General features: G+C 34.8%; 1 protein-coding gene across 1 annotated transcript; it reads right to left on the bottom strand.

The window, feature by feature from the left end:
• On the bottom strand, positions 1-24,849 carry LOC120635581 (venom dipeptidyl peptidase 4). Its single transcript, XM_039906595.1, has 14 exons — positions 24,780-24,849; positions 20,529-20,699; positions 14,964-15,120; positions 13,444-13,535; positions 12,654-12,731; positions 10,122-10,174; positions 9,572-9,762; positions 8,561-8,730; positions 7,386-8,030; positions 6,693-6,918; positions 5,717-5,867; positions 4,708-4,868; positions 2,179-2,384; positions 1-854 (listed from the first exon to the last, which is right to left on the bottom strand). Exons 2-14 carry the CDS (start codon positions 20,529-20,531, stop codon positions 762-764), a joined length of 2,226 nt encoding a protein of 741 aa, XP_039762529.1. The 5' UTR covers positions 20,532-20,699; positions 24,780-24,849; the 3' UTR covers positions 1-761.
• Positions 24,850-26,123: the final 1,274 nt, after the last annotated feature.

Raw genomic sequence — 26,123 nt, 5'->3', positions numbered from 1 at the left:
TCAGTTATAATATAATATGTGGTAGGTTTTATTATGATTAAAACAATTACTTGCAAATGAACACAACAAAAATGTCAAGGTTTTTATACAATGGTTTTAATTTTAAGGTCAGATTAGGATAATATTTCATGTTCTATATTTCTTAGCTTTCATAGTACAGCTGTATATGTATATCAACTGTTTTGGTAATGTTTAAATGATGAGATATATAAGATCGAGCCGTGACCTGAGCGTGCCTAATATGATGTATGGCACGACCATATTGCCCCAGGTGTCAACCGGAAAATCTTACGAGTGTAAATCGCACGCTCTCAGACTGGGCACGGATGAAGCACAGATATGAACTACAAAATTTCTGACCAGTTTCTGAGCACCGTACGGGCCACGTGAATGAGAAGTGTAATAAAGTCATACCTTACGCCTGAAACAAGATAACTGATTGAGTTGAGTAGTTCAATCCTTTCTTACTCTTTCCAGTACAAGTACAGGTACTAAATTCAATCTTACATTTAGAAGATTTAGGAAAAGTTCGATTATTAACTTCGGACATTACTGTATCGTGATTATCATGATAGACAGATAACGGTTTAAAGAAATCAGTGTCAAAAAATTATAATAAGTTTTCACGATCCTTATAAATATCACATTATTTTTAACACAATATGTAGAACACATTATAAATTATCTTATTTTATTGAGTCACCATAGCATTAATCACAGTCTTTTATTTCATTGTACCAATTGGTAAGTAATACTTTCGGTTATGAATGAAAGCACTCCGTCCAGAAGCGGTCTAATGTGTGATAAAAGTGTCGACTCACACCTCTTAACGAATGGTTTTCATCGGCGTAACTCTGTAAAAAAAGAAATTGAATTTACCAAAATATTTTACAACCATTCAGTTATTAGCGTAAACAATTATTATAAAAGATAATTCGATTCCTAGCTCAATCTTCTGTAAAGCGTAACTACTTTGCCTATGTATTCTTTATTCTATATCAACTAGACTCGCAGTATCAGAGCAGTGTAGATGAAATTTCGAATTTATATTAGAAAGTTAATGGTAGAAAATAACTCCCGATTTTCACTGATGTCAATTATGGCTTACAGAAATCTATAAACTAAACTTTAATAACAGATCTAAAAGTATTTCTATCCTTTTCCAACCAGTTCCTAACTGTGTAATTTTCTACCTATTCGATGATATTTTTTTATATTTAATAGCAATATTTTTATACAATATGTCAATCAAGTTTATTTCAAAGATTGGTTCACAATAAAAATGACACCACTCTCTTGACAAACTATAGTCTATGTCACTATAGTCGTAAAAATGTAATAGGCCCGTTTTGACATTTGTGCAAGACCATAGAATGTAACTTGGAAGGAAACTGAAAGAAACAATAATATAAAAATAAATTACATACAGTGTTTTAAAAAATACGTAAATTTTTTTGGGACGTTAAATAATATGAAAGAATATATCGCTTACTTTATAGTAGCATGCAATTTATAATTGTTGCGAAACGTTCCGAAACGTTCTCAGTCTTTTTTTTTATACTAGAGCTGTAACCATTTTTTTACTGAATATCGAAATTAAATATTGTGTAGTTATCTTTACTGCAAAGAATGAGCTTGGTCTGAGTTGATGTATCTGACCAAGCGGCACATGACTGAAGCGTCCCCGCGCGCACTGCCCAGTTTTTCGTTCCTCATCTTGTAAAGTTGACTGTGCGCTCGTTTAAGTTTGATATATATTGTTTACTATTACGTTAACTATGGCTCTTCTATTTTGGACATTAATTTAAACATAGTGATTTGACTCGATCTTTGTGTTTGTTGTTATATAGTACTAACTCTGTTTCAACATGTTGAAACGTGGACGTATAATCAACAGCCAGTCACGCGTATTGGTTGTGAAGTTAAAGGAATATTTTGAACGAACGAACACTTTACAATACATAATAATATCAATCAAGTACTGATACAAACTTGAATTGATTTATCGTGAGTATCGAGTCCCGAGTCTTATGGTTCCATAACTAGTTACGTCGCGATGACAAATGTCAAAACGGGCCTATTACATTTTTACGACTATAATCCATCTATGTTTATATATTTTATCTGTGAACAAGTATTTTTATAAAGATATGAAAATAAACCAAAAAGCGTGAATACCATTTGCTCAAAAGCAATATCGGCTCTCTGCAATTTCTTCGCTAGTTGCATGCTATGCTGGAAGTGCACGTTGTCATCGCCGCTACCATGTATGAGCAGGAATTGTCGTCCTCGCAACTTTTCCGCCACAATCATCACGTCCGACTTGTTGTAACCTTCTGGGTTATTCTGGGGTGTGTCCATATACCGCTCGGTATATATTGAATCTGAAATATAACACCACATATATATAAACAAATAGAAAAATAACAGAGTTTGTTGAGATGGTTTAATTACAAAAAGTTAGTATTTCCATGCCCTTCTTCAAAATATGTAGGTAACGTAATTGATTACCAGCCAGTAATACAAAAGAATTTTTAATTATTTAAAACGAACATAGCTAAGAAAAGTTAGAGGTGCGTGCTGGGCTTCGAAGTCCTCCCCCCTCGGAAATTGAAACCGAAGTCCTAGCCATTGGGCTATCACCGCTTTTTTAAATAATTAAAATATCACTATATACTTCTTCAACGGTGAAGGAAATCAGCGTGAAGAAACTTGCATTTCTGAGAGTTCTCCATAATGTTTTTAAAGATTATGGCGTGAGAAATACACCAATCTGCACTGGAGCCGCGTGGTGGACTACGGCCAGTGGCGTGCACTGGGTTTCTTACCAGGGTATGCATACAGCAGGAAAATTGCATGAAATAGAAAAAACCCTCCTCCTATACGGGCTTTATTTAAATTTTAGGGTATACAGTGCTTTTGTGCATGTATGAAGTGCACGCCACTGACTACGGCCTAAACCTTTTTCATTGTGGGAGGAGACCCGTCAGTGGCGTGCACGGGGTTTATGATCCGAATCGAAAAATCGAAAAATTCCCCTCCAATACGTCTTATAGAAATTAATAATTTGAGTATGCAGTGCTTTTGTGCATGTATGAAGTGCACGCCACTGAGACCCGTGTAGTAGGCTGGTGAAGAGTTTATGTTATGATTATGATACAGAGGGAACAGTTATAGATCTCTGTGCGCTCATGCCCATTCTATTTCGGTGTTCACATCGGCAAAATTTTAAAATAATATAGTTTTTTTTTTATTATTAACAGAGAGTGTTGATTTTTTTTTCGAATTAAGCTTTGAATATGCTAATTTTTGTTAGAGTCAACTCGACATAATGATTGTTGCAGCAACATTACTGTTTTTGGATATATAGAGGCAACCTCTGATTTACAACATGGGGCTAATTTGCCTGAATTTTATATTTCCAACCCTGAGCTATAAAATTTACTCGTTGCTACTGTAGCTATAGATCTGTATAGTGACGGAAAATCAGAGTAAAGTTTTCAATGCCCCTCTTGCCGAGGGTGTAGTTTTATTTTATTCCACTAGGTTAGGCCCTGACTGCAATCTCACCTGATGGTAAGTGATGATGCAGTTTAATATGGTAGCGGACTAGCCTGTTGGGGAGTATGGCAGTTTATACCCTAATCGTTTTATACCGCACGTCACCAGACCAGAAACGAGAAAATTCAAAAATTAAAAAATCCCAAATTGCATCCGCCGGGATTCGAACCCGGGACCTCTAACTTAAAACAATGCGCCAGAGATATTGTCGAAGGTGTCGCACGAGGTGACTATGGGTGTATAACGGACAACAGGCAACAGGGTCCTCTGTTGGTAAAGGCCTTTGGTCCAGGAATGGAATGTTATATGCTATTTGTGTGGTATCGGATGTTAGGATACGAATATTATTGAATATTAAAGGAATCACGAGACGGTGAAAATATAAGTGTACTAGCTGTTGCCCGCGACTTCGTCTCCGATTTTGTTTTTTGATGTGGCATTCAATTTAGTTTTAGCTCTAAAAAATTTTAAGTATTCAGTATCGCTAAGCCTTAAATGGGGGGTTTGCTGCTGTCCGCTAAGGAGTTATGTCCTCTAACTCCAACCACATTCATCAGATCTACCTAAAGTTTGGTCAAAATTATTTATAAAAACTTAATTATAACCGCTATAGTACAAAAATATTATTTAAATCGGTTATAATTTGTCGGAGTTATGGTGTAATATCGTCAAACACTTTCATCCCCTCTCCCAAAGGAACCGAGCTTAATGTCAGGATAAAAAGTATCCTATATTACTTCTAACACTTCCAAGAATATGTGTACAAAGTTTCATGAGGATTGGCTAAGTAGTTTTTGCGTGAAAGCGTAACAAACAAACTTACATTCACATTTATAATATTAAGTAGGGATAGGGAAAGGGATTTATTTTCATACGAAGATAGCCGATAAAAAGACAGAGGTCTGTCCTACATCAAGGTTAGTTTGGGACTGCCCGGTTGTCGTTACACGGTTTTTTTCATCTGTCTACCTGGGTTTCCTCAACCCGCATCGGTCATTTGCCACGACACAGATCCATACCTACGTTCCCACACACACATACATTGCTAAATATTTTTCGTTTAACATTTGGGATTCTTCTTTGATCCCTTGGTTTACAACCTCTTTTAAAAAAGACGGTATTTACTATGAAACATGTAACCCTTACCGTAATACAGCCAAGATGTAACTGGTGCTACCGCTGCGCCGCATGCTAGAATCTTCTCTTCATCCTTGATAAGCAGCATAGTGGTCGCGTAACCGCCATAGCTCCAGCCCCATACGCCAATACGTTTTGGGTCAATAAAATCGTATGTTGCTATAAGACGTCTGCAAGAAATGTTAAAAGATATACATATAACGGCTAGGTTACGAAAATATTCTTTGCAACTTCATAATTTTGAACAGATTGTTACATGAATGTAGTATTGCATATGAGCAGGCGTTACTTTGCGGAAATCCATGATATGTTATAAAAATTAAACTTAATTTGCTATACTCCGCGTAGTATAGCAGCATATAATATCCGCAGTATATAAGCAGGAGAATCTGTATGGTGTTATTTATTATTTCTTCAATCCTTATACTCCACACCAAACAGATCTTCGGCAATGTACCCTCTACGCACGTTTAGCTCCGAAACCAGAGCATCCTCATGAGATTTTGACTTTACAACGAATAATTGTTAAGTGAACGAAGTAGTTAAGTAGTTATTAATTACATTTGTAATGTACGCCATATATACCCTTTTTTTTTAAAGATATTTATCGCGGAGATTTTTAAAAAACAACAGTGCAAGTTATAGACTTTCTGTCGTCTGTTTAAAAGATGGAAGCCGCATCTTTTTGAATAATATTTAAAATTAAAAAGTCTCAAATTAATATTCTTATAGTCTAGTTTAAATGAGCATTTTTTCTGTATATAGGTGCCTGTTTTTATCTATTTTTTGCATGAGTGACATTTCCGCGACCGTGAAACTACAGTTTTTTTTAACGATCGATGTACCAGTGACCGCGCCATCTGCCGAAAGCGAGAAAAACACTCGCAGTCATATGTAATGTATTCTTTGTTTTGTTTCTCATTTCTCAACCATTCCATAAAAATGTGCCACAGCGAAGCGTGGCAGGTTACAAGTAGTATTTTATAGATCTAAAACAAAAGTAAAAATCTAAACCAACCTTATAGCAGCTAAAGTATCAGTGATTTCAACTGTCCCGAGAGCGTTGTTCAGAGCGTGCATTGCCTCTACTCCCATCGCGCCTGAGCCTCTAACATCGATTGAAGCTACTATGAAACTTCGATTACTACTTAAGTACATGTTGTAGTATTCTGAAAAATTAAGATTTCATAATATCATGAATTATCTAAATACTTTTCAACAGAGTTATAGACAAATAATATTCTAGGACACATAGGCAAGCGAGCTCCACCTTAGGCTGCATCATCGCTTACCATCAGGTGTGATTGCAGTCAAGCGCTCGTCTATAAACATAAAAAAAAAACATGGTGGTGAGTCAGTACTTAATTAATCTCTTCAAATTATTTTGCAGCAATAATCCAAATATAGTTATTATTCTTGATTCAGTTCCACGATTATAATATATAATAAATAAACTAATATCATAAATCCTACTGATATTATAAAGATATTAGATATATATTTAGATGAATTTTGGCATGCTTTTGACATTGAAAAGAATATAGGCTACCTTGTAGTTCCCGTGGCAAAAATTAATATGTTAAGGAGCTAAGTCGCGGGCAGATGCTATGGTATGCATGTCACCTGTACTATGGAAAAGGATCTCACTCATCACTCCCGATCACTTTCCGATTCCTCAAGTAGTTCCCGTGGTAAGATTAATAATTGTTAACCTTTAGACCCAATTCTGAAGTCCACGCAAACAAAATCGGGGAAAGAAGCTAGTTTCAAAATAATTAGCATTTGAGGTTTATCTTTCTTCATCATGTCAATCAACGGACGTCCACTGTTGGACATAGGTCTTGTGCCGCTTGGGCGCTCCGCCACTCGGTTGATGTTCTCCGTCCACTCGTCAGGGCCTACCAACGCTGCGTTTACCGCTGCGAGGTCGACATTCCAGGACCTCAGAACCCCAACATCTTTCTTATTATAACATTATTTAAGTTCATAATTACCCATATCGTAAACATCTTTGACTCTAGTGGTCCCCGGTCCAGAATACAATCTTATAACCATTGGATACTTTTTCCCCGCTTCCATTTCACTAGGCAATAATAATTTAATATGTGACATCGTTTCTTCTTCTAGAGGCATTTTGTTGAACAATACCATAGGAATCTTGTATCGAGCTAATATTTCAACCAGTCTTGAGTTGTCAGTCAGCAGATTAAACGTATCATTCTGTAATAAGGCTATCATAAGTAATATTTTCAATTAACAAGTACTTATATATTTTTTTGTAACTTGTAGAGGAATCAAAACAAAAAAACCCATGTAGATTTATTTTAAATTTAATCAAAAAAATTGTTTGTTTCTTTGAAAGCTTTATTGCACACACACATTATATACAAAGTAAACAAATCTACAGAAGAAACTTAGAAAAGAAAATGGAGCGTGCAAAGGCAGTCTTATCACTAAAGCGATCTCTTCCAGACAACCTTTGACGATAGGAAAGACGAAGACGTTAGGTTGTTTGCCCAATCAAAGGAACAATACTGCCAGCATCTTGGATACGATGCCTCGTTGCGGTGGTATCGAAGAAGTTTTCGATTGCATTTAGTTTTGTTTTGTTTTAGTACGTAGGCTTTTTTTGTTTCTAAAGATTGCAATAAATATAAAACTATTAATTAAGCAAAATAATGACTTACCTGACTAGTATAGAAATAAGAACTTGGAGGGATATTAGATTCGCTGCAAGTTACAATACCGTAACTACCACCAGTTGAAAACATTCCGTCAACATGATGACAATGCGGTATGTTACACGTAACACATTTAGCGTTTCCGCTCGAAGTTGCCCACAATTCCCTTTTCCAAGGTACAGTTCCAGGCGAAATAATGTAATAAACGGTGTCAGTATCTTGATTCCAACCCAATATTTCTGTTACAGTCGAATTGCCAGGACTTAAATCTTCTGTAAGCATAGTGTTAAAATCCAAACGTCCCACGTGCATAAATCTTTGATCGTTGTAAGATAACGGCTGGACTTCTAGCATTTGAGTTCCAGTTGTGTCGAAAAATGGCTCTCGGATATCGATCCATCCACTGGGCTCAGTTTCTTGTTTTATAATACTGCACTTGTCCAATTTTAAATCGCAGTTAGTCAGCACGCTAATGCTCTGCCGCCTATTTAGCCACAATACAATCAGGTTTTGGTCAGTCGCCCAGTTTACTCTGCCTAAGATGTGGTCCAAGCCAATGATGTCAACCGGCGCAGGTATAACCATTGCATTACTACCAGACTCGTTCAATTTGAACACTCGTAGCTGCACCTCAGGGTTGGTGCGACCTACCTGACAATTAAAACATTCTTTAAAATCATATTAAAATATATTCGACCCTCGAAACGATCTTAACGAGCGCTCAAAGACACCTTGTTTGGGCAAGTCCAATTTCTCTAGTCCGTATTAGTATCGAGAATTTTACTAATAGAAGAACTAAATACCAATACTTAACCCAGCCTGAGAATCGTAATCTGGATCTAAAATATAAATCCTGTATTACAATATAGCTTAATGTTAAAATAAAATAAACTAAATTATAATAAAATCCAATACTTAATCTTAAAGCTTATGAGTAAATACCTTATTTTTATCTTCTGGTTGACACGACGCAGTAATTAGTATTGTACTTGAAACGGCATCGCCGATTATCTTAAGGATATCGTTATGCGAGTTACGTAATCCCCGAATACGTATCATCTCAAAGAAATCGGAGACTTCTACGAACTGTGCTGTGTACAAAGTGCCAACTTTCCTTTGGCGAACACGAACACGCCAGACGTTCTTAAGTAATTTGGACTATACAACAGTTAATAACTAACCTTAGGATATTTGAATTGGACCATCAAAGGGTACTGGTAGTCGAATTCGGAAGGCTCTCCGTAGTAGGGGTAAACGGCAGACTCGACTTGAGTATCATTGAAGGAAGCCACAGCTAAGGAGGTTCCGTTAGGCGAGAACCACATTGCTTCCGCAGCATTAAATACTTCCTCTGAAATTTGAACGTTTACCTTTAAATCTATGACTATAACACAAATTAAGTTCATTAAATAACTGCATTTTATTAAGAACGATATCATAATAAATATAAGGTTGTATGAAAGTTTCGTATACAGGGAACACTAAGCTTAATTTGCTATACTCCGCGAAAAGCAGGAGAATCTGTACGACCAAACAGATCTTTCGCAATGCACTCTCTACGCATGTTTCGCTCAGGCACTGAAGCATCCTCAGGAGACTTGCTAACCAATCAGGTTCAAGGAATTAAAAATTACACCGCTCAGATTATTCTGATTTTCGCGGAGTACCTACCTATAGCAAATTAAACTTATGGTTAAAAACCACATATTATACATCATGGAATTCCGCAAAGTAACGCCTGCTTCTACTTGGATATATTACTTGGAAGTTTCATGTTTTACATTAACATTAAAAAGTTAGATTATGTTACTATAGAGGCGATGGCATCCGCTGAAAAGGGAAGGGAATAACAGGTAGTAACAAATTAAACAGATACAGATATTCAGAGACGAAAGACTCTAATCGGTAATTACGTTATGGGTCAAAGAAAACCATAATGAACCATATAGCCAGTGGCGTGCATAGTGGGTATGCCGGTGATATAAAATAAAAAAAATCCCCAGTACTAGTTATAATTACTCAAGGGTAGGCTTTGTATAACTCTCACGACGCCAATCCTTAAGTTTATTATAACTCGTACTGGAGATTTCTTTATTTTATGTCCTCTGCATACCCTGTGCATACCGTCTATGCACGCCATTGCATATAGCTACTCGTATCTAATAAAAAAAAAATAATTGGTAATTACCTACCTTCATAGATCCAATCAGTGACGCCATGGTAAATTTGTCCGCTCACACCGTCACTAGTAAGGGCTGTTACCGATTTAGGATTGGCGACGTTCGGAACGTAATATACATTATTCTTCTGAACATAGGCCAGTGAATCCTCGTTGCCCCATACGACCACCTGTAGCGGACCTTGGCTGATATTTTTAATGGACCTGGCAATATATTGCATTAAAATGTTAAATATATATATAAATGAAGAGTATTTATATATATATTTAACATCTCATATATATATTTCTTGGCAGAAAAACTCAAATCTGAGACCTGCACAAACCGAGAATCGAATCTATAAACTCGTGTTTTATAGTCAAATATGAAGCTAAATAAAACGAACTAACGCAAACTTTGCATTTGGCGGCCGATTGACGTAGTTTGCAACGACCCTGCTTTGGGGCTAGATAGCGATGTGTGTATTGTCGTAGTATTTATTTATTATACTTTGACAATTCTTACACAGTATATGTAAGTAGGTAGGTAAGTATATCATTAATTGTTAATAAAAAATACTTACTTGTCTTCAAGGTTATACACGAAGTACTCAGCCAAAGTTGAATATCGGTACACCTAGAAAAAAATAATTATGTTCATCAATAGTCCATAACAGTCCACAGCTGGACTAAAGACTCTCCCAAACGCACTCAGCGTTTACCCTAAACACGCTGGGCAGACTAGTTGTCGCAGTAGATGACAATTGACAGTAGTAGCACACAGTACTCTACGGCCCTTTCTCTATTATATATTTAGTACAAATTGTATCTAGTACTAGAAAACTACATTTAGCAATATAATGCTTCACGAATCTGGAGACCTTCAAATAAATAATAATAGGCTAATCAATTAGTGTCTTAAGCCTCTTGCTATGCAAAGTCGTCTTATAATAGCCACTTGTACCTAGCAGTATTAAGTTCTTTGACCTCGAATAGACTGTCTTTAATGATCCAGTCCAATTGTCCCCATTCATGCATTGATGTACCTACTAGTATTAGGTACAGTTATACGTTTAAATATAATAAACCCGATGCAAGTATGCATAGTAAATAGGAAAATACGTCTCAATAATTAAATAAACGCTTAGTAAGAGACAGGTGGAATGAGAACCGTAGCTTATTAGTGAAGAACTCAGGCCGCGATTGCTGGAGAGGTTCGAATCCAGTCGGTTCCGAAATTAATGCACGCATTCCAAAAATTTATAAATTTGATATTTCCTTCAAGTTTAGGTAAAAACACTAATAAAAATTATAAAATTTTAAGTAAGCAATGTGTCATCGCTCGTTCCAAAGTGTCTCATTGTAATAGGGACCTTTGAGAAGTAGATCGAAACTGCAATGTTTCCTACTAGATACCACTACAGTCGCTATAAGGTTACGAATTTTTTATATGCTTTTTATAAATTTATAAATTTTATAGTTCCTCCAAGTGTAGGTAAAACACTATAAAAAAACTATGAAGTTAAATAGAGAGTGTTCAATTATTTGAATTCCGTAGTTCTAACATTCTATGTATATTACTAGTAAGTAATTATTAATACCCGCGACTTCGTTCGCCTGGTAGTTTTTATGTGTGCCTATGTTATTCTCTGATAAAAATCATGTCAATTTTGATCTGTAAAAACCAAAACAAATTTATCCCTTGGGAACCGTTGGTACAGTTTTCTAGGATGAAAAGTAGATTATTTGCTAATTCAGACTAAAATCTATCACTTTGCCTAATTTCATTCAGATCCATTCTGGCATGATTGATTGTAAAACTCCACACAAACATTCGCATTTAATATATTTAGGTATATAAATTAAAATCTTTGATTTGTGCGTTGGTACACGCTAATCTCCGCAATGAAATATTAGCTTTGGGCTAATTAAAACTATAGCTAGGTACCGAAAAAAAGAAAAAGTAACTGACTATTTAGTATTACAAAACGGGTCTTATCAGCAGAGCAATGTCTCACAGATACATTTCAAAGTTCTTAGGAAGATTTTTTTTTAGCTGAATACGTACTAATCCTATAAAGTATAAACGATATTGTCTCGGTTATAATAAACGACTATTTATGTATAGCCGTCATTATAGTATAATTTCTTTATAATCGTTTTTCCACGTGTAGGTATCGGTAAATATTCAGATAAGAATTAAGACGACTATTTTATAACGACAGTACGTATACCTAAATATTCATATAAACGAGTAAACAACATTAACATTAAAAACAATTAAGCAAACATTCCTATAAAGCGAAATTAACGACGCTGACGTATTATTACTCGGTTAATTTGTATTCGGTATTCGTGCGTTTTGCACACTTGACTACCGAAGCGAATCTCAAATATTTCAAGCCAGGATAGACTAAGAATTCAGGTGTTACGTAGGTAATACCAACTACGTAAACAATTTAAAAGATGCCCAATTTTCATTATATATAACTTATAAAAGATCGAGACGGGAATAAATGCCCCAGGTGGTGGTAACTTTCATGAATTGTACCTTATAGTGTTTTAGAGTGGTAGAAAGACAAGTAGGTAGATATTCGTAAACGCGCTCATGAGTTATGCCCCCGGACGGATACTGAACGAACCGGGTATACTTCAACAAAAATTCCCGCGAGTTTTACCCGTTTTATATATTCAGTAGCATGCAGCTACTACTATACTATGCTGAATATTGCCGCAGAATTTCGGTTTTCGCATTTCCCACGGTATAAAATAGCCTAGAATACGCCGCGCCATATTCTCTTTCTACCTTACTGAAAAAGTTCTTGGACTACGTTTCAGTCTCTCTCACGTTAAAGAGTAGCTTAAATTAGTCCTCGAAACTACCTCTTTTAAAAAATGTCTGCTAGTCTGCTCTGCGAGACTACTCCGGACTAGCAGAGTGCGTTATATAGGCTAATGCAATTGTTGAAATAATCATGAGCTTTTAGCCAATTATTACAAAACAACATTATTTTTTTAAGTTAATCCAAACATGAGCCAGCCTCCACAACAACAAAGTCGGTTATATATTGAAACAAAGGTATTGTTTTACTATTATATAGCTATTAGAAACTTACCTTTCTTCTATTTGAAGACAACAGCAAATACTTTTGATCATTTGAAAAAGATGACACATCAAATCGGCTTAGATTCAACTGAAATAAAAGAGGAGAAAACTAAAAATAAGTCATATTTATCATAGTTAACTATCATAGTACCAACTACCAATCGGTTTCCCTTGGTTTCCCTAATCCTAAGGTTGCCTGGAAGAGATCGCTACTAAGCGATAAGGCCGCCTTTTGTTTCCTACATTTTACAACAGATCAGCGGCTTTTTTATTCTTTATTCAGCTGTGTGTGTAAAATACGGAAAAAATATCTCTTTTGCTTAGAACCGCGTTACAAATGGGAAAGCTGTTTTCTAAACAAGATTGTTGTGGAAATTATTATATTTTTGCTGTGTTTATTAAAAAAGCCCCTATAAATAAACTTAGTAATTGAATACTTATATTATGCAACAGATAAGAAAGGGCAAAGGGTGGATTACACATTTTCATTACATCTTTAGAACCCTAAAGCAAAAGCTAATATGAATAAAACCCTAATTATGAACATTTAAAGTAAGCAATTTGTCATGTTAGTATACATACTTCTGGCCATTAAAATATTTTGTTTGAAAGGATATTTCATGGCAAAGGAAATTTTTTTAGGTAAAAATTCAAAATGGGGTCACTAGAGCTATTTGTATGCAAAATATTTTTATATATATATATATATATTATCTATACGAATATATAAATACATAAGTATAATATGGACTCCCGAAGAGATAAAAAAATTCGTTAATGCATTTTAGAAAAACTCTTACCAGTTCATCTTGACCTATAATCGTGGTATAATTATTGTCACGAGCATCATATTTGTTTATCGAACCAGGTTCTGCGACTATGTACTCCGTATCTATAAAAAAAAATCTAATGTTTATTTTAGAATTAAAGGGAAGGAATAACCTTGGTACCACTGAACCGATTTGCAGTAATGTTCATAATAGTTCAAATAAAATATTTAGGGAAAGAAAATCTGAACAAGTTGCCCGGAAAATTGGTAAATATGGTATAACTGAGTGAATACGCATGTTCTAAAGAGGCGCCTCATCTAAGGCTACGGTTACAGTCTCCATAAACTGGTTAAGCGTGCGTCGAAAAAAAAAATCACTAACGAGTCGAACTTGTAATTAAAATTTGTGCAGGACATCACCTATATTTTCCTACTTTACTTTATTTTATTCTTTTGCTAGACTTTCATTGTTGAAAAGAGTTATTTTCTGGTAGCCTTACCTAGTAGTGGAGCATTTATCAACATAGAAGCTCAACCGCCGCAACGAATAACGACAGAATAATCGAATTTGAATGGCAATTTCCCTGTACAGGGTAAACCCATTACGTAACTCCATTTCTCGGATGAAACTATGTGTATCAATTTGATAAAAATATTCAGTAGGTTATTATTATAATCTTATATCATCTTACTAATATTATCAATGTAAAAGTACAATCATTGCTTCTAATTTGAATTTTGAATTTGAATTGGACATCCAAGAATATATATAGTTTTTGAGCAGAAGAGACAATATTTTTCCAAAAAAAATCACAGTTCCTGAAAAGTAATTTGGGAAGAAGGTTGCATCAAAACGTTTTGAAACAAAATCCATAGTTAAGACCGTTAAACGTTTACCTGAATTAAAGTTCTAACCTGACATTTATGTACTTTCAATAGGAAATTGTTATTATTACACCCGTGCCTCGCAGAGTAAGTCCGATTACCCTAGAGATGTGCTAAGCTTGCTAGATAATGTTATGTATGCTATCCGCCAATAAGGTTTTAAATTTTGCTGAGCACTTGTTGTAACGCATTCACCGAAGCTATGAGTTTTGTATAGAAAGAATGCATGCTCAGAATGGTAGGTATCCACGGATGTTGGCAAAGTATGTAAGCTAGGAATACCTTAGGGTGCGCTAAGAAACTTATCATTTGTGAAAACTTTCACATAATTTTATAGCGTAGTTTTGACTTCGCTAGCTAAATAGCTCAGCTCTGGTGGAAAGGCAGCCACCCAGACCCTGCCAACCTTCGAGCAGCATTGTAAATCAATGCTCAATGGCGTGCATACATGGTATGCATTAAGCGGGCAGATGATATGAAATGGAAAGATCTCCAGCACAAGTTATAGAAAATCTCATTTGCCCGCTTAGTACATACGGGCTATAAGGACGTCAATGTCTATTCCCTAAAGCCCTATCTCTTATCGAGAAGATGAGTGTGTTCAATATAGCATATTAATGGACTGTGGATGGGATAGTGATGATTATGTTATTTTTATGTGTTTACCTGATATCCACTGAACAGCCACTCGCTCAGGAAAAAAGTGCGGCTGTAGAGGCACTAATTCTTCGAGCGAAATCGTCTTACGAATAAGTTGTGGTGACGATATGGTATCCGTAACGCCACATGTTAGGGTCACAATTAAAAAAATTAACCTTTGTACCTGTAACAAAAAAAAACATTATAGCTTAAACATATTTATATCTATATATATTTGACCAACTCGTAATAATATAAAAAAGATATATTGTGACGTCAGGTACGCCAATTTAATTTTGCTTAGGTTACTTTTTTATAAAGCAAACCAGTTTAATACCCATGCTTCCATACCAATATTATAAACTAGGAAACTGTTGCCCACGACTTCGTACTCGTTTATTTTGGCTTTAAAAATGCTAAAACCCTTTATTTTCCAGAATACAATGTATCCTACAACCCTCTCGAGGATGCAAACTATTTCATTTTATTAAATAATAATATTCATTTATTAAGCGGCCATGTTAAACTAGGTGTGGAATGCTATTTTTTAAAATCACACAAATATGTTTTACCAGCAGCTTTTTCGGGATAACTATTATCCATCCATCCCCAGGATGCAAGCTTTATGTGTGCCAAATTGCATCAAGATCGGTTCAACGGTTGAGCCGAAAAAAGGGTAGGTAACAAACAAACCGATAAACTTTCGCATTTATAATATTAGTAGTGAGGTATAGATATTCGTTTTTAGTTATTTATTATTTATTAATTTTCGTCCTTAGCCAGATGCCATGAACATCACCGGAGCCATCTTAATATATATACGATATGTTTTTTCTACATAGATCATTACTGATCTCGCCCGATACTTTTGCTAAACTCACCTGTAATTCTCATGACAACTGGCTAATAAGGAAAACAATGTACGCAAACCTCAACGAGTTTGCGTTTATTCTCTTACTGATTTGTATATGACGTAGGAATAATGTTTTGCATTGAACATTGATGACAGCCAAGTTGTTAATAAATAGATTTTTTGTTACCGACTTAAAAACTCTACCGCTTTTGACTTAATTTCGCCTAGAGATAGCTTTTATCCTCAGCATCCTGAAAACAGGATACTGTACGTTATTTTTCAACCGCGGAAAATAAAAGCTGATTAAAAACCGGCCAAGCGCGAGTCGGACTCCGTACCATAAAGTAGGTTTCCGTACCATTATCTATAAAAACTTTATATTAATTAAGTTATTAATTTTCAAAGTGTATATTAAAACTCTATATTCTGTGGATATTTGAAAAGGTCTACCTACTTGTTGCCGTTATTAATATCGAGTAGTGGTACAGTAATAGAATACCTTTTTACCCTACCCCTAAAAGCACGTCCGCTTTTATTAAAAAAACTCCATCAATAATATTTTCAAGAAAGATAATATTACGATATAAGATGGTACGTAAAATATCGTCACTTCAAATTAAAGGCACTAACTTTGCAGATATCACTGGCAAAACATACTCAAAAACACGCAACACTCACACTCACATACACTTACAGCACACACAACACCCACATACACAAACACACTGTCGCACACGTACGCATACACGAACACGTACATTATAAAATTGTAAATTGTATTGTTTTAGTTAGTTGTAATATTTTAATTTTCTTTGTTTTAGTCTTTTTGTATTTTAGTATTTTTGTATTTAATCAAACACCTCCGGGAGGTGGGCGTTAATAGCTGTAACACAGTTTTTAACTAATACAGTTGTTACCGTTCCTTGGATTATAAGAATCCGCTGTAAATGAGACACAATAAAGACGATTAATAATTTTAAAACATATATATATATTTTATGTAAAAAGTACAATAAATAATGAATAAAAATGCACAACTTATTCGACTCACTCATAATATGAATTATGATATAAACAGTTACATCATTCGTCTATAGAATATTTGTGATCGCTGTTTATAGAAAGCTTATCAGTATTTTTGCACAAAGCAAAGTTGGTTAACAACAATCACTGGTAGTTATCATAATTCAGGGCCATGAATATAACAATCGAGACATTCTCTTGCGCATTGTAATGTAAGGGAATCTGAGGACTAAGATACTTAAATATTATCATAGACTTAACTTTTCATTTAAGTGAGCATGGTTTTCATTTAAGTGAGCATGGTTTTTAAAAAGCGTATTGATTTTTTCGCATTTAAAACCAAAACATATTCAGTAACCGAGCGTATTTTAATCGACATTGGCAATTATGTGTATATTGGCGAGAAAGAGTAGTGTTACATCTATCTACTATTTTTGTTGTCTATTATCTGTATAGGTTTTGGTTTTGCCATCACAGTGCTCAAGTCATCGAATGCATATGTACGTCCCATATTTTGGAGAAAACTGAAATAATCATTATTAGCATTTACTGCAGGTGAAATCCCTTGCATTTATGTATTTACACAAATTATACGAAATATTCCACTTAAGTAAGTACTTATTATATTATCTGGTCAAAAATCACTCTAGAAATTTGTGGTTTCAAAATGTAAAACTCAGAGTAAAAGTCAGAGACGTACGTCTCAGATTTTTGTTAAATTACCTCGCTATACTACCTTGTTATATATAAACCACATAAAATATTGTTTCAAATTAGGCGACGCATTGAAATAAGTATTTTGAATAAAATTAAATAGTATCTAAGTAACATTAAACTGCGATTTCAAAATGTTTTAATTGTGTGGCATTTTATCAAGATTAAATAACTTCCTTGCTATAAGCATAATATTATCGTTAAAAGTGTAAAATAAAACTGTAGCCAATGTTATTTAACCCATTTGAAATCAATGTTTTTTTTGTTGATAGTTATGAAACCACACATTTTTTATTATTATTGTTTCAGAACATTTTTTGTTTATAAAACATAAAAAAAATCATTAATTTTATTATTATAGTGGGATTCTTACTTTAACTAACAATTACTAACAGCAAAACTATAGAACTTACACCATTCCACCATTCCACGAAGTTGTAGATCCACGACTGAGTTAGCTGTGAAGTACTGTCGTTGGTATAAAATATGTAATATCAATAAGTATCCCGTGGTATCTGCGTGATCGATGTAGGGTTAAGCAATCGAATGTCACTAGCTTTACCGGTGAAGGGAAACATCGCCAGGAAACCTACATAATGCTTTCAAAGGTGTGTGAATTCCGCTAATCCGCAATGTGGTGGACTATGGCCAAAATTCATCTAATCATACTCATCTGTCAAAGGATTTATTGGGGAAGCAAACAATGTAAACTAGAGCCTCAGTCAAGGCTGCACGGCTTTCTTGATGAAAGATAATCCGTCTACTATAGTTTATCTACTAAAGGCGTGAGACAAACACATTACCTAAATTTTTACGAGCCATAAAAGACATGGCTGGAATTGGGTACAAACTAGCCAACTATCTTTTTCACAGTGTTGCGAGGGTAAAAACAAATCTATTTTCTAGCCAAATTCCTAAACAAAACGCGGAAGCTTGTTCTGCCGTTATGCTTATTTTCTTGCGTTATAGATTTGACTTCCTTCAAGAATTGTGGAAGCCGAGGGAGCAAGGTTCAAACATTGCAAGTATGCGTGTTTATTTTTACATTAATTTGTCTTTCGACAGTTGAAAATTCGTATAAGGGGAAATTCTTGTCTTGCCTTGAAAATCCCAGGATTCAGCAACTAACAAATTTTAAAACCTATTCTCCTAAAGCTCTCATCATATACAAACCGGTTTCACAATCATCAACCTAACGCTGTCCCACAGCTGACCACAACCCTCCGTCCTCATATTGGAGCCGCGTGAGGGATATTGCAACCAACTACCAGACTGCTTCTACGTGGGTAACGCGCTCTGGTCTGGTAAAGATTATAAAAAGATATACTACGACAATACACACCCTTCTAGGCTGGTCATCTGACCATCTAGCCCCAAAGTAAGCGTAGCTTGTGTTATGGGTAATAAGATGACTGATATTTTTTTTATGAATAATATACATAAATACTCATAATATACAGATAAACACCCAGAAACTGAAAAACATACATGTTCATCACGCAAATATTTCCCAGTTATGGGAAACGAACCCACAGCCTTGGACTCAGAAAGCAGGGCCGCTGCCCAATGCGCCAATCGGCCGTCAAATAAACAACATTATAATCAGGTGTAACTAATAATTACAGCTTTATGCGATCATCATCGTCATCCAATGCCCCACTTGCTCCAATGCGGTTTATTGGTAGGTTTTACAATAATAATCACATGTTTCAAAGTGATTATAACGAGATCCGATGACATAACGTGCTGTCCAAGGCACAGGGTTTGAGACCGCCAATTTCCTAACTGAGATCATTTTAACAGAAAACCCCAATAACTAATTCGTTACCCGAACCGGGAATTGAACCTAGGATCTTTGAATCCATAGTCCAACATGGTAACCGCTATACCAACAAGATAGTAAAGACACTCATTCAGTGTTTGCAGCTTTAAATATAACGTGCGATTTGTTTTTATGCATAGTTCAAGGTAACTTACATTACAGTTTGTCATGAAGTTATTCACTTTACGCGTAACACATTAGCTTTTATTCTATTTTTAAAATATACTTTATACTAAAAATTAATTAATGAAAACAATGTTAACATAATAATATAATACACAAGTTAGATAATTGACAATACCTACCCATGTGTTCTGGTGTGTGTGTGTGTGTGTGTAAACGGTAGTTACCTAGTAACTTAGTAATAGATTATCCTAATATCATAATACCAGCATGGTGTAGATTACATACCTCCCAATTAAATCTTCGACTATCTTTTAATTGTTATTATGCAAGGTATCTCAATATTTATTTTAGCATATAATTAAATCGAATAGGTCCTAACCTATCTATTTTAAGTGTTGTACGAATGAAACGTTCAAGGTAAAACGGGTTGCTTCTATTGTTGGTAGGTACTAACTACCTAGGTAATAACAAGCGACCTAAAGACCTTGTGCCTGGAAGCATTTCTTGCTAATATATATTTTCATAATAAATGCAGTATTTTTTTCTTTTTTGCATATATTTCCATGAGGGCTTTTCAGTTATAAATATAAAAATGTAAATAAAGAAGTGTAAACATTAATTGAAAACAAAACAATAACTGAAACTTAGTTTATTTAATTAGGTTTTGATTAACCACCTCTGTGATGAGATTTTAATTTATAAAACAATCATAACATTTGATAAACTTTAATTTCTTATTCTGTACTTTGGCCTTGCACTAATTTAACACTAATTTAACTTTCGGCAATTTAAATTATAAGACTTCTCTTTTATGGTGTTTTTTATATAGTTATATAAAAAAATCTTAGTTTCGCAAATAGCTCCTGTTTCTATCCATTTGCCAATAATGTGACCTTTATTGTCATTATTAATGTTACCCGCAACGTTTGCGCAAATTTAACTACGTACCTAAGCAGTTAAACCAATTTTATTCAATCAGAAAAAACCCTTCTCCAAACTTAGAATGTATCAAACTACTATCAAGTTCAAGAGATAAATCAATGAAAGTACTCACCATTTTACGTGAATGAATGTACAAGCCACAGGACGAGATGATAGCCCCTCGTCAACAAATAAGTGGTCCAATAAGATCACATCACACACTTGACAACTCGATTCTACCACACGCACGAGCTCGCCAGTCGCCTTGCCGATGCTCACTGCGGCTGCGCCCGCGCAATCGGATCTGTAATCATTAAATTGGAACTTTTCTTAATTGTTTGATGCTACATTTAAAAACTATATACATGGTAATTTAAATACTATAATGTGTTATTTATTTTGTACTAACTGTTGCTCGCGTTCTTCGTCCGCGTTTTTAAAGTTTCGGGGGAATCGTTTGTTTTCCTGGGATAAAAATTAAACTAAACAATTACTTAGTACTTACTAATTTTAACTATGCCAGCACGTTGATTGGTTGCTTGGTTAGGGCGTGAATGAGGGAAAATCAAACGCACTTTCGCATATATAATGTAGTTTAGGATAAAAATATAACCTACATATTGGAAAAATGGCCAGATTCTGGTAATTGTGGCCTTGCTGGTTCCGACAAAAAAAATTACTGGGTAAGCAAAATTTATGTGACTTTCTTTGAGATTCCTAATCTTACCATCCTGCTCTCTTAGGGAGAAAGGTTGCTAATGCACGGCGCAAGACATTGTTTAGTCTGAAGATGTTGATTATGATGAATAACCATGACATGTGCCGAAAATAACAGAGAAAGACCGACCAACGTACAAATGGTCGCAAAATAACTTAATTCTCCCTAGTAGTCTGCGTCACGTGTGGGCATCGCTTATCATCAATAATTATTTATTATTGTTATATCAAGCGGGGTTGGGCCTTATTCAGTCAGAGATAGGAGATTGTCGAGTTCCAGCACCGTACCTCGGACAGCTTGAGAGAAAGGCCTGCTGCACCTAATGATTATCTCTCTCTCTCTCTATTGTGTCAAGCAACGTTTCTCCATTGTGACTTGTCTATGGCTACGCACTTAAAATCGCCCCAGATAAGGGTTTTCGTAATATTCTACGAAATGATTAATATACTTTTATTTAAATATCCTAAGCGGCGTTAAAGTATGACCTATGTGCGACCAATCCCAAAACGCGCCCGTTTAAGCAAGCCTTGTGATTGGTCGCACGCAGGAGGCACTCTTGAATGCCGTTAAGGACTTAGGCTTACGCCACAGTGGGCTCTTCGCCTAACAACTGATAATTATTATTTAAGTCTTTGGCGGCCAGCCGCGTAAGGATCTTAGCTCTAAATCCGTATGTCCCAAAAAGACCAGTAGGTACTCCCTGTACCAGCAAAAAAGCAAGTCTTTATTATACTGAGAATGATAATCAAGCTTCTTAACGCCCGTTCGGGACTTTCGCTCTTGTTTATAGAGGACACACTTTTTATAATTTTAAAAGTAGTCGCATAGTAATTACAAAGGCTCAAGGGTATTTTCCTAAAACCATTTGGTGTGATTTATTTGACCTTGCATGTTTGAACAATGGTACGGCCGTAATAAACAAATGTCTAAAAACTCCTAGCGAAACACAAAGACGTTGAAAACATAGCATAACTAGTAACTATAATCGCTTAACGTTACGAATTACGACATGGTGCAAGAAATAGGCTTCGTACCAAATATGCAAAACATGTTATGATACGATTTAGAAGTTTTAACAGAGTTATTTAATGCTAAATAACTTACAATATCCAACATTTCTACCTAGCCTCAAGAAAGTCCATAATATTTTATTTAAAAATAAACTCCTTATTATCAATTAATCGATCCTAATGGAATAAAAAAACTGTTACAGTTCTCAATAAAATTAATAATAGATACGTAAGCTATTACAAAATCAGTAGAGACAAATTCAATATTAGTTACATATATATATATAATAGAAAATAGATATAATACCGAATTATTATGTATGATAACTTTCTACTATCAACGCAACCACTTTATCCACTGTTCTGGATGATGGAAGGAATGACGCTTACCAGTTCAACTCTTCATTATTAATTTATCCATTTTTCTAATAGTTAGTCGATAAGCGAATTTGCGCATGCCATTGGTTAAATAGGTTATGTTTGTTCTTAAATCTGTTATACTATTTATCTGGAGAACTATGGAATTTATTTAGTCATGATTTTAGTATTTACCTTAAATAAGCTTTCAATATTATTTCTACAGAATAAGTAAACTTTTTAATTTAGCGTGGAATATTTCGAGAAAATCCTTTGATCTCCTCGAAATCCGATATGAAACCGAGTTCGCTTTAGCGGTTCTTACCCGGAGCCGTATCGATGTTACGTCAACAAGTCATAGCATAGGCTAACTCGCCTCTGACGGTGTGGCATTGAATGTTACGTTCCATTTATTGAATTCAATTAGAGCGTAGCGAAGCGAAGACTGCTCAGAAAAGTAAAATGAGAAACCGTTTCTTTATTTTTTTTGATAACAAACTAATAGGTAGGAAAATAATAGGAAATTTTTATTTTCACTCCTTTTACTTTGATTTAACAGAGCATGCAATTTATCTAACATGTTCAGGAAAAATTTGGGCGGTTTAAGGTTACGGTCCACTACACACATCTTTGAAAACATTATAGAGAACTCCAAAATGTTTTCATTATAATGGTTTCCTCACGATGTTTTCCTTACCCTTTGAAGTTAGTGATATTTTAATTGCTTAAAACATAGAAAAGTAAGAGGTGCGTGCTGGGATTCGAACTCGGCCCCCCGAAAGTGAAGTCGAAGTCCTACCCACTGGCCTCTCAACGCACTAGTAAAAAAAATGGCTTTTCCAAAACACACATAATTTTGTAGCAACTACCTATTTTTTACTGTGTAAAGTTTACATAAACCTCTATTTTGCCCAATGTGTTTTTAGTTATACTTGTGGAAACTATCCACATAAAGAAAATGTAGGAAAACCATTTATAATAAACATTTAGTCGGAAATATGGTTAGGAATAACTTTTTTTCGCTGGAACTTCATAGATTATACTTTAATCCTCATTTAGCAGCATTGAGAGCCTTAATGTTAATTAGGATGCCTTTGTTTATTAACTTAATTAATTAAGTAACGAATCTGTCAAGAGCCATCAGAGATCATCAAGATTTTAAAATAAGAATTCTTTAGGAATTTTCATCCAGCCACAAAATCCGACTTTTCTAATTTAAAGCTGATTCAAACAAAAGTGTGCTCGAGTAAAAAATAATAAACGAAATATTTACTTCATTTGTCCAAAACTGTGTAAGTAGTTATGAAATTGAAAAGCGACATTGAAATTTTATATTTCATTTGAATAAACTCTTTCACCAAAATAAAACATGAAATATATGGTTAATTCTCAAGTAGTAATTTAATTACTCAAATAGTTGAATTTAAAATTACAAGTGCAGCTTTATGGACTGTTTGATGCTTGCTTGCTTAGCGATTCAGCGGGTATTCCCGGATTTTATTTCCTGCTAATTTTTTGAGAATAATTCATTAAATTTCAAACTCAAATTGATTCAGGTCCGGTCTGGTCTCACCTTGGCTGTGTCTCGTTGCACCTCCATTTTATTAGACACGTAAATAAAAAAAAACTGTGGGTATTAGTTCTTATTATTCTAAAGTTAATTATAATTCGATTAACTTAACAAGGAGTCGTTGCCGATTTCTAAAAATACTTTGTCCTCTTTTGCAAAACAACTTTGCTAGTTAGACAAAACAGCATTATTTTCTTATGATATAACTGCAATCAACAATCGTCGGTATTCCTCTCCAAAGGTTATCTGCGAGCGATCGCGTTGACGATAAGACTGCTTTTACACGCTAAAATATTAATTGTTATGCTTCTTTCTTTTATTCATTCTGTTGTTTTAGACAAACAAACAAATAATTTGTTTTTGTTACTTTGCCTTATTAAAATTCAGCTTTTGATTGTGACATAGACGAACAGATAGACAGGCGGACAGGTATGGTTTCATGTTTGACTACATACGCCAAAAATGGATTTCCCATTTTTTTCCCCAACGCAAACAGAGAACGATGAACCAGTGAACGAAAATCCACAATATGTAAGGTTTGATTTAAATTACAATCATCATACATACATACAATATGTATTTTTCGAGCAAATAAACACTTCCTATAAAAATTAAAAATCTTTCGCTGAAAATACATCTCAGTAAAAATAGTGTAAGTATCTAAAGATTTTAAAATAAGACTTTCGTAGTTAATCAATATTACTTAAATATAGTTCAACGGGTACATACCATGATAATATTATGGGACTTGTCGATATTTCAACCCAGGTGCATGGACCGTGGTCACGACAGGAATGCGGAGGTACGAGATGTCAAGTTGGATGTCCCCGGCAGAATCTGACTACCCGCTTTCGTGTTCTTCTTGTTGGTACTTATTTCACGAACTGTTCGACATACTACACTGACAACGTCACTTTTAAATTGAGAAGCTGTACGATGCTTTCTTTGTTTGCATAAATTGTGTATTGCCGCTATCGCTGACTTCTACCCTTTGAACTATATTTAAGAAATGTACGTATATTCATTTATTATGTTTCTACCTGTAGACAATGTTAAATTAAAACATAATATGGATATAACGTATATGTTTGTTAACATTCATTAAACAATTATTTTAACATTAATTTGTTATTTTGTTACGTCATTTCTATCTTCGCACTATTAATGCGAATACTTCTAGACATTAAGTTAATCCTGTGCACTTAGGTAAGTATTTATTTCTTATGTACAATACAGAATTCAAACAAAAAAGCCTTGTTTTATGAATGCAAAACTTTTATTGCATCACTGACCAAACCAGATTTTGAAGTTAACGGTTCATTGCACTTTATCTTGGATCTTGGTCTTTTCCGGGTCAACGGGGCTACGCCAGCTGGATATAATACCTATTGTTTACGATTGTAAGCGTTGGCCGATTTATGTTTTTGTACTTTGGCGAAATACCGCGTTATGCGCCTTATTTGCTAGCATAAAACGGCGAAGTGTGTATGTTTTTTTAAGCCTGATTGCTTCATTCTATGTATAAAAATATAATACCGAATAGGCGTATCTGTCACTTGCCAGTTTTCGACACACAATAAAGCAATAATTAATCATATTTTAAATGTTTTAAATTTAAAACGCACATAACTCCAAAAAGTTCGAGGTGCTTGCGGGGATCAAACTCGGTCCCCCAAAAGGGAAGCCGAATCAATAACAACTAGACCTATATGGGTATCCCAAAACACCAAGATCCATCATGCTAAATGCTAACTAAGTAATAGTGTTGCCCAAATGCAAGAACAAGACGAGACTTAGCCAGTCTTGGTCTTGGTCTTGCGCCAATACACCTGGTCTTGGTCTTGGTCTTGGTCTTGCGCTCCCAGTCTTGGTCTTGGTCTTGGTCTTGCAGCAAGAGTCTTGCAAGTCTTGCAATTATCTATTAGTCTATTACTATTTATTAAAGTTTACTTTAAATCTTAGAAAAACGTATTAGAATTGGAACATTGTGAGCTTGAATTAACATAGCCATAGTAAAGATCAAGCAGATTAATAAATAACTGAAGATTTGATAAGAAATTCGAAAAATCAACT

Source organism: Pararge aegeria, chromosome 3 (assembly GCF_905163445.1).
Source record: "Pararge aegeria chromosome 3, ilParAegt1.1, whole genome shotgun sequence".
Lineage (NCBI taxonomy): Eukaryota > Metazoa > Arthropoda > Insecta > Lepidoptera > Nymphalidae > Pararge > Pararge aegeria.
The sequence above is the reverse complement of the archived record's forward strand: the minus strand, read 5'-3'. Positions and strand labels throughout refer to the sequence as shown.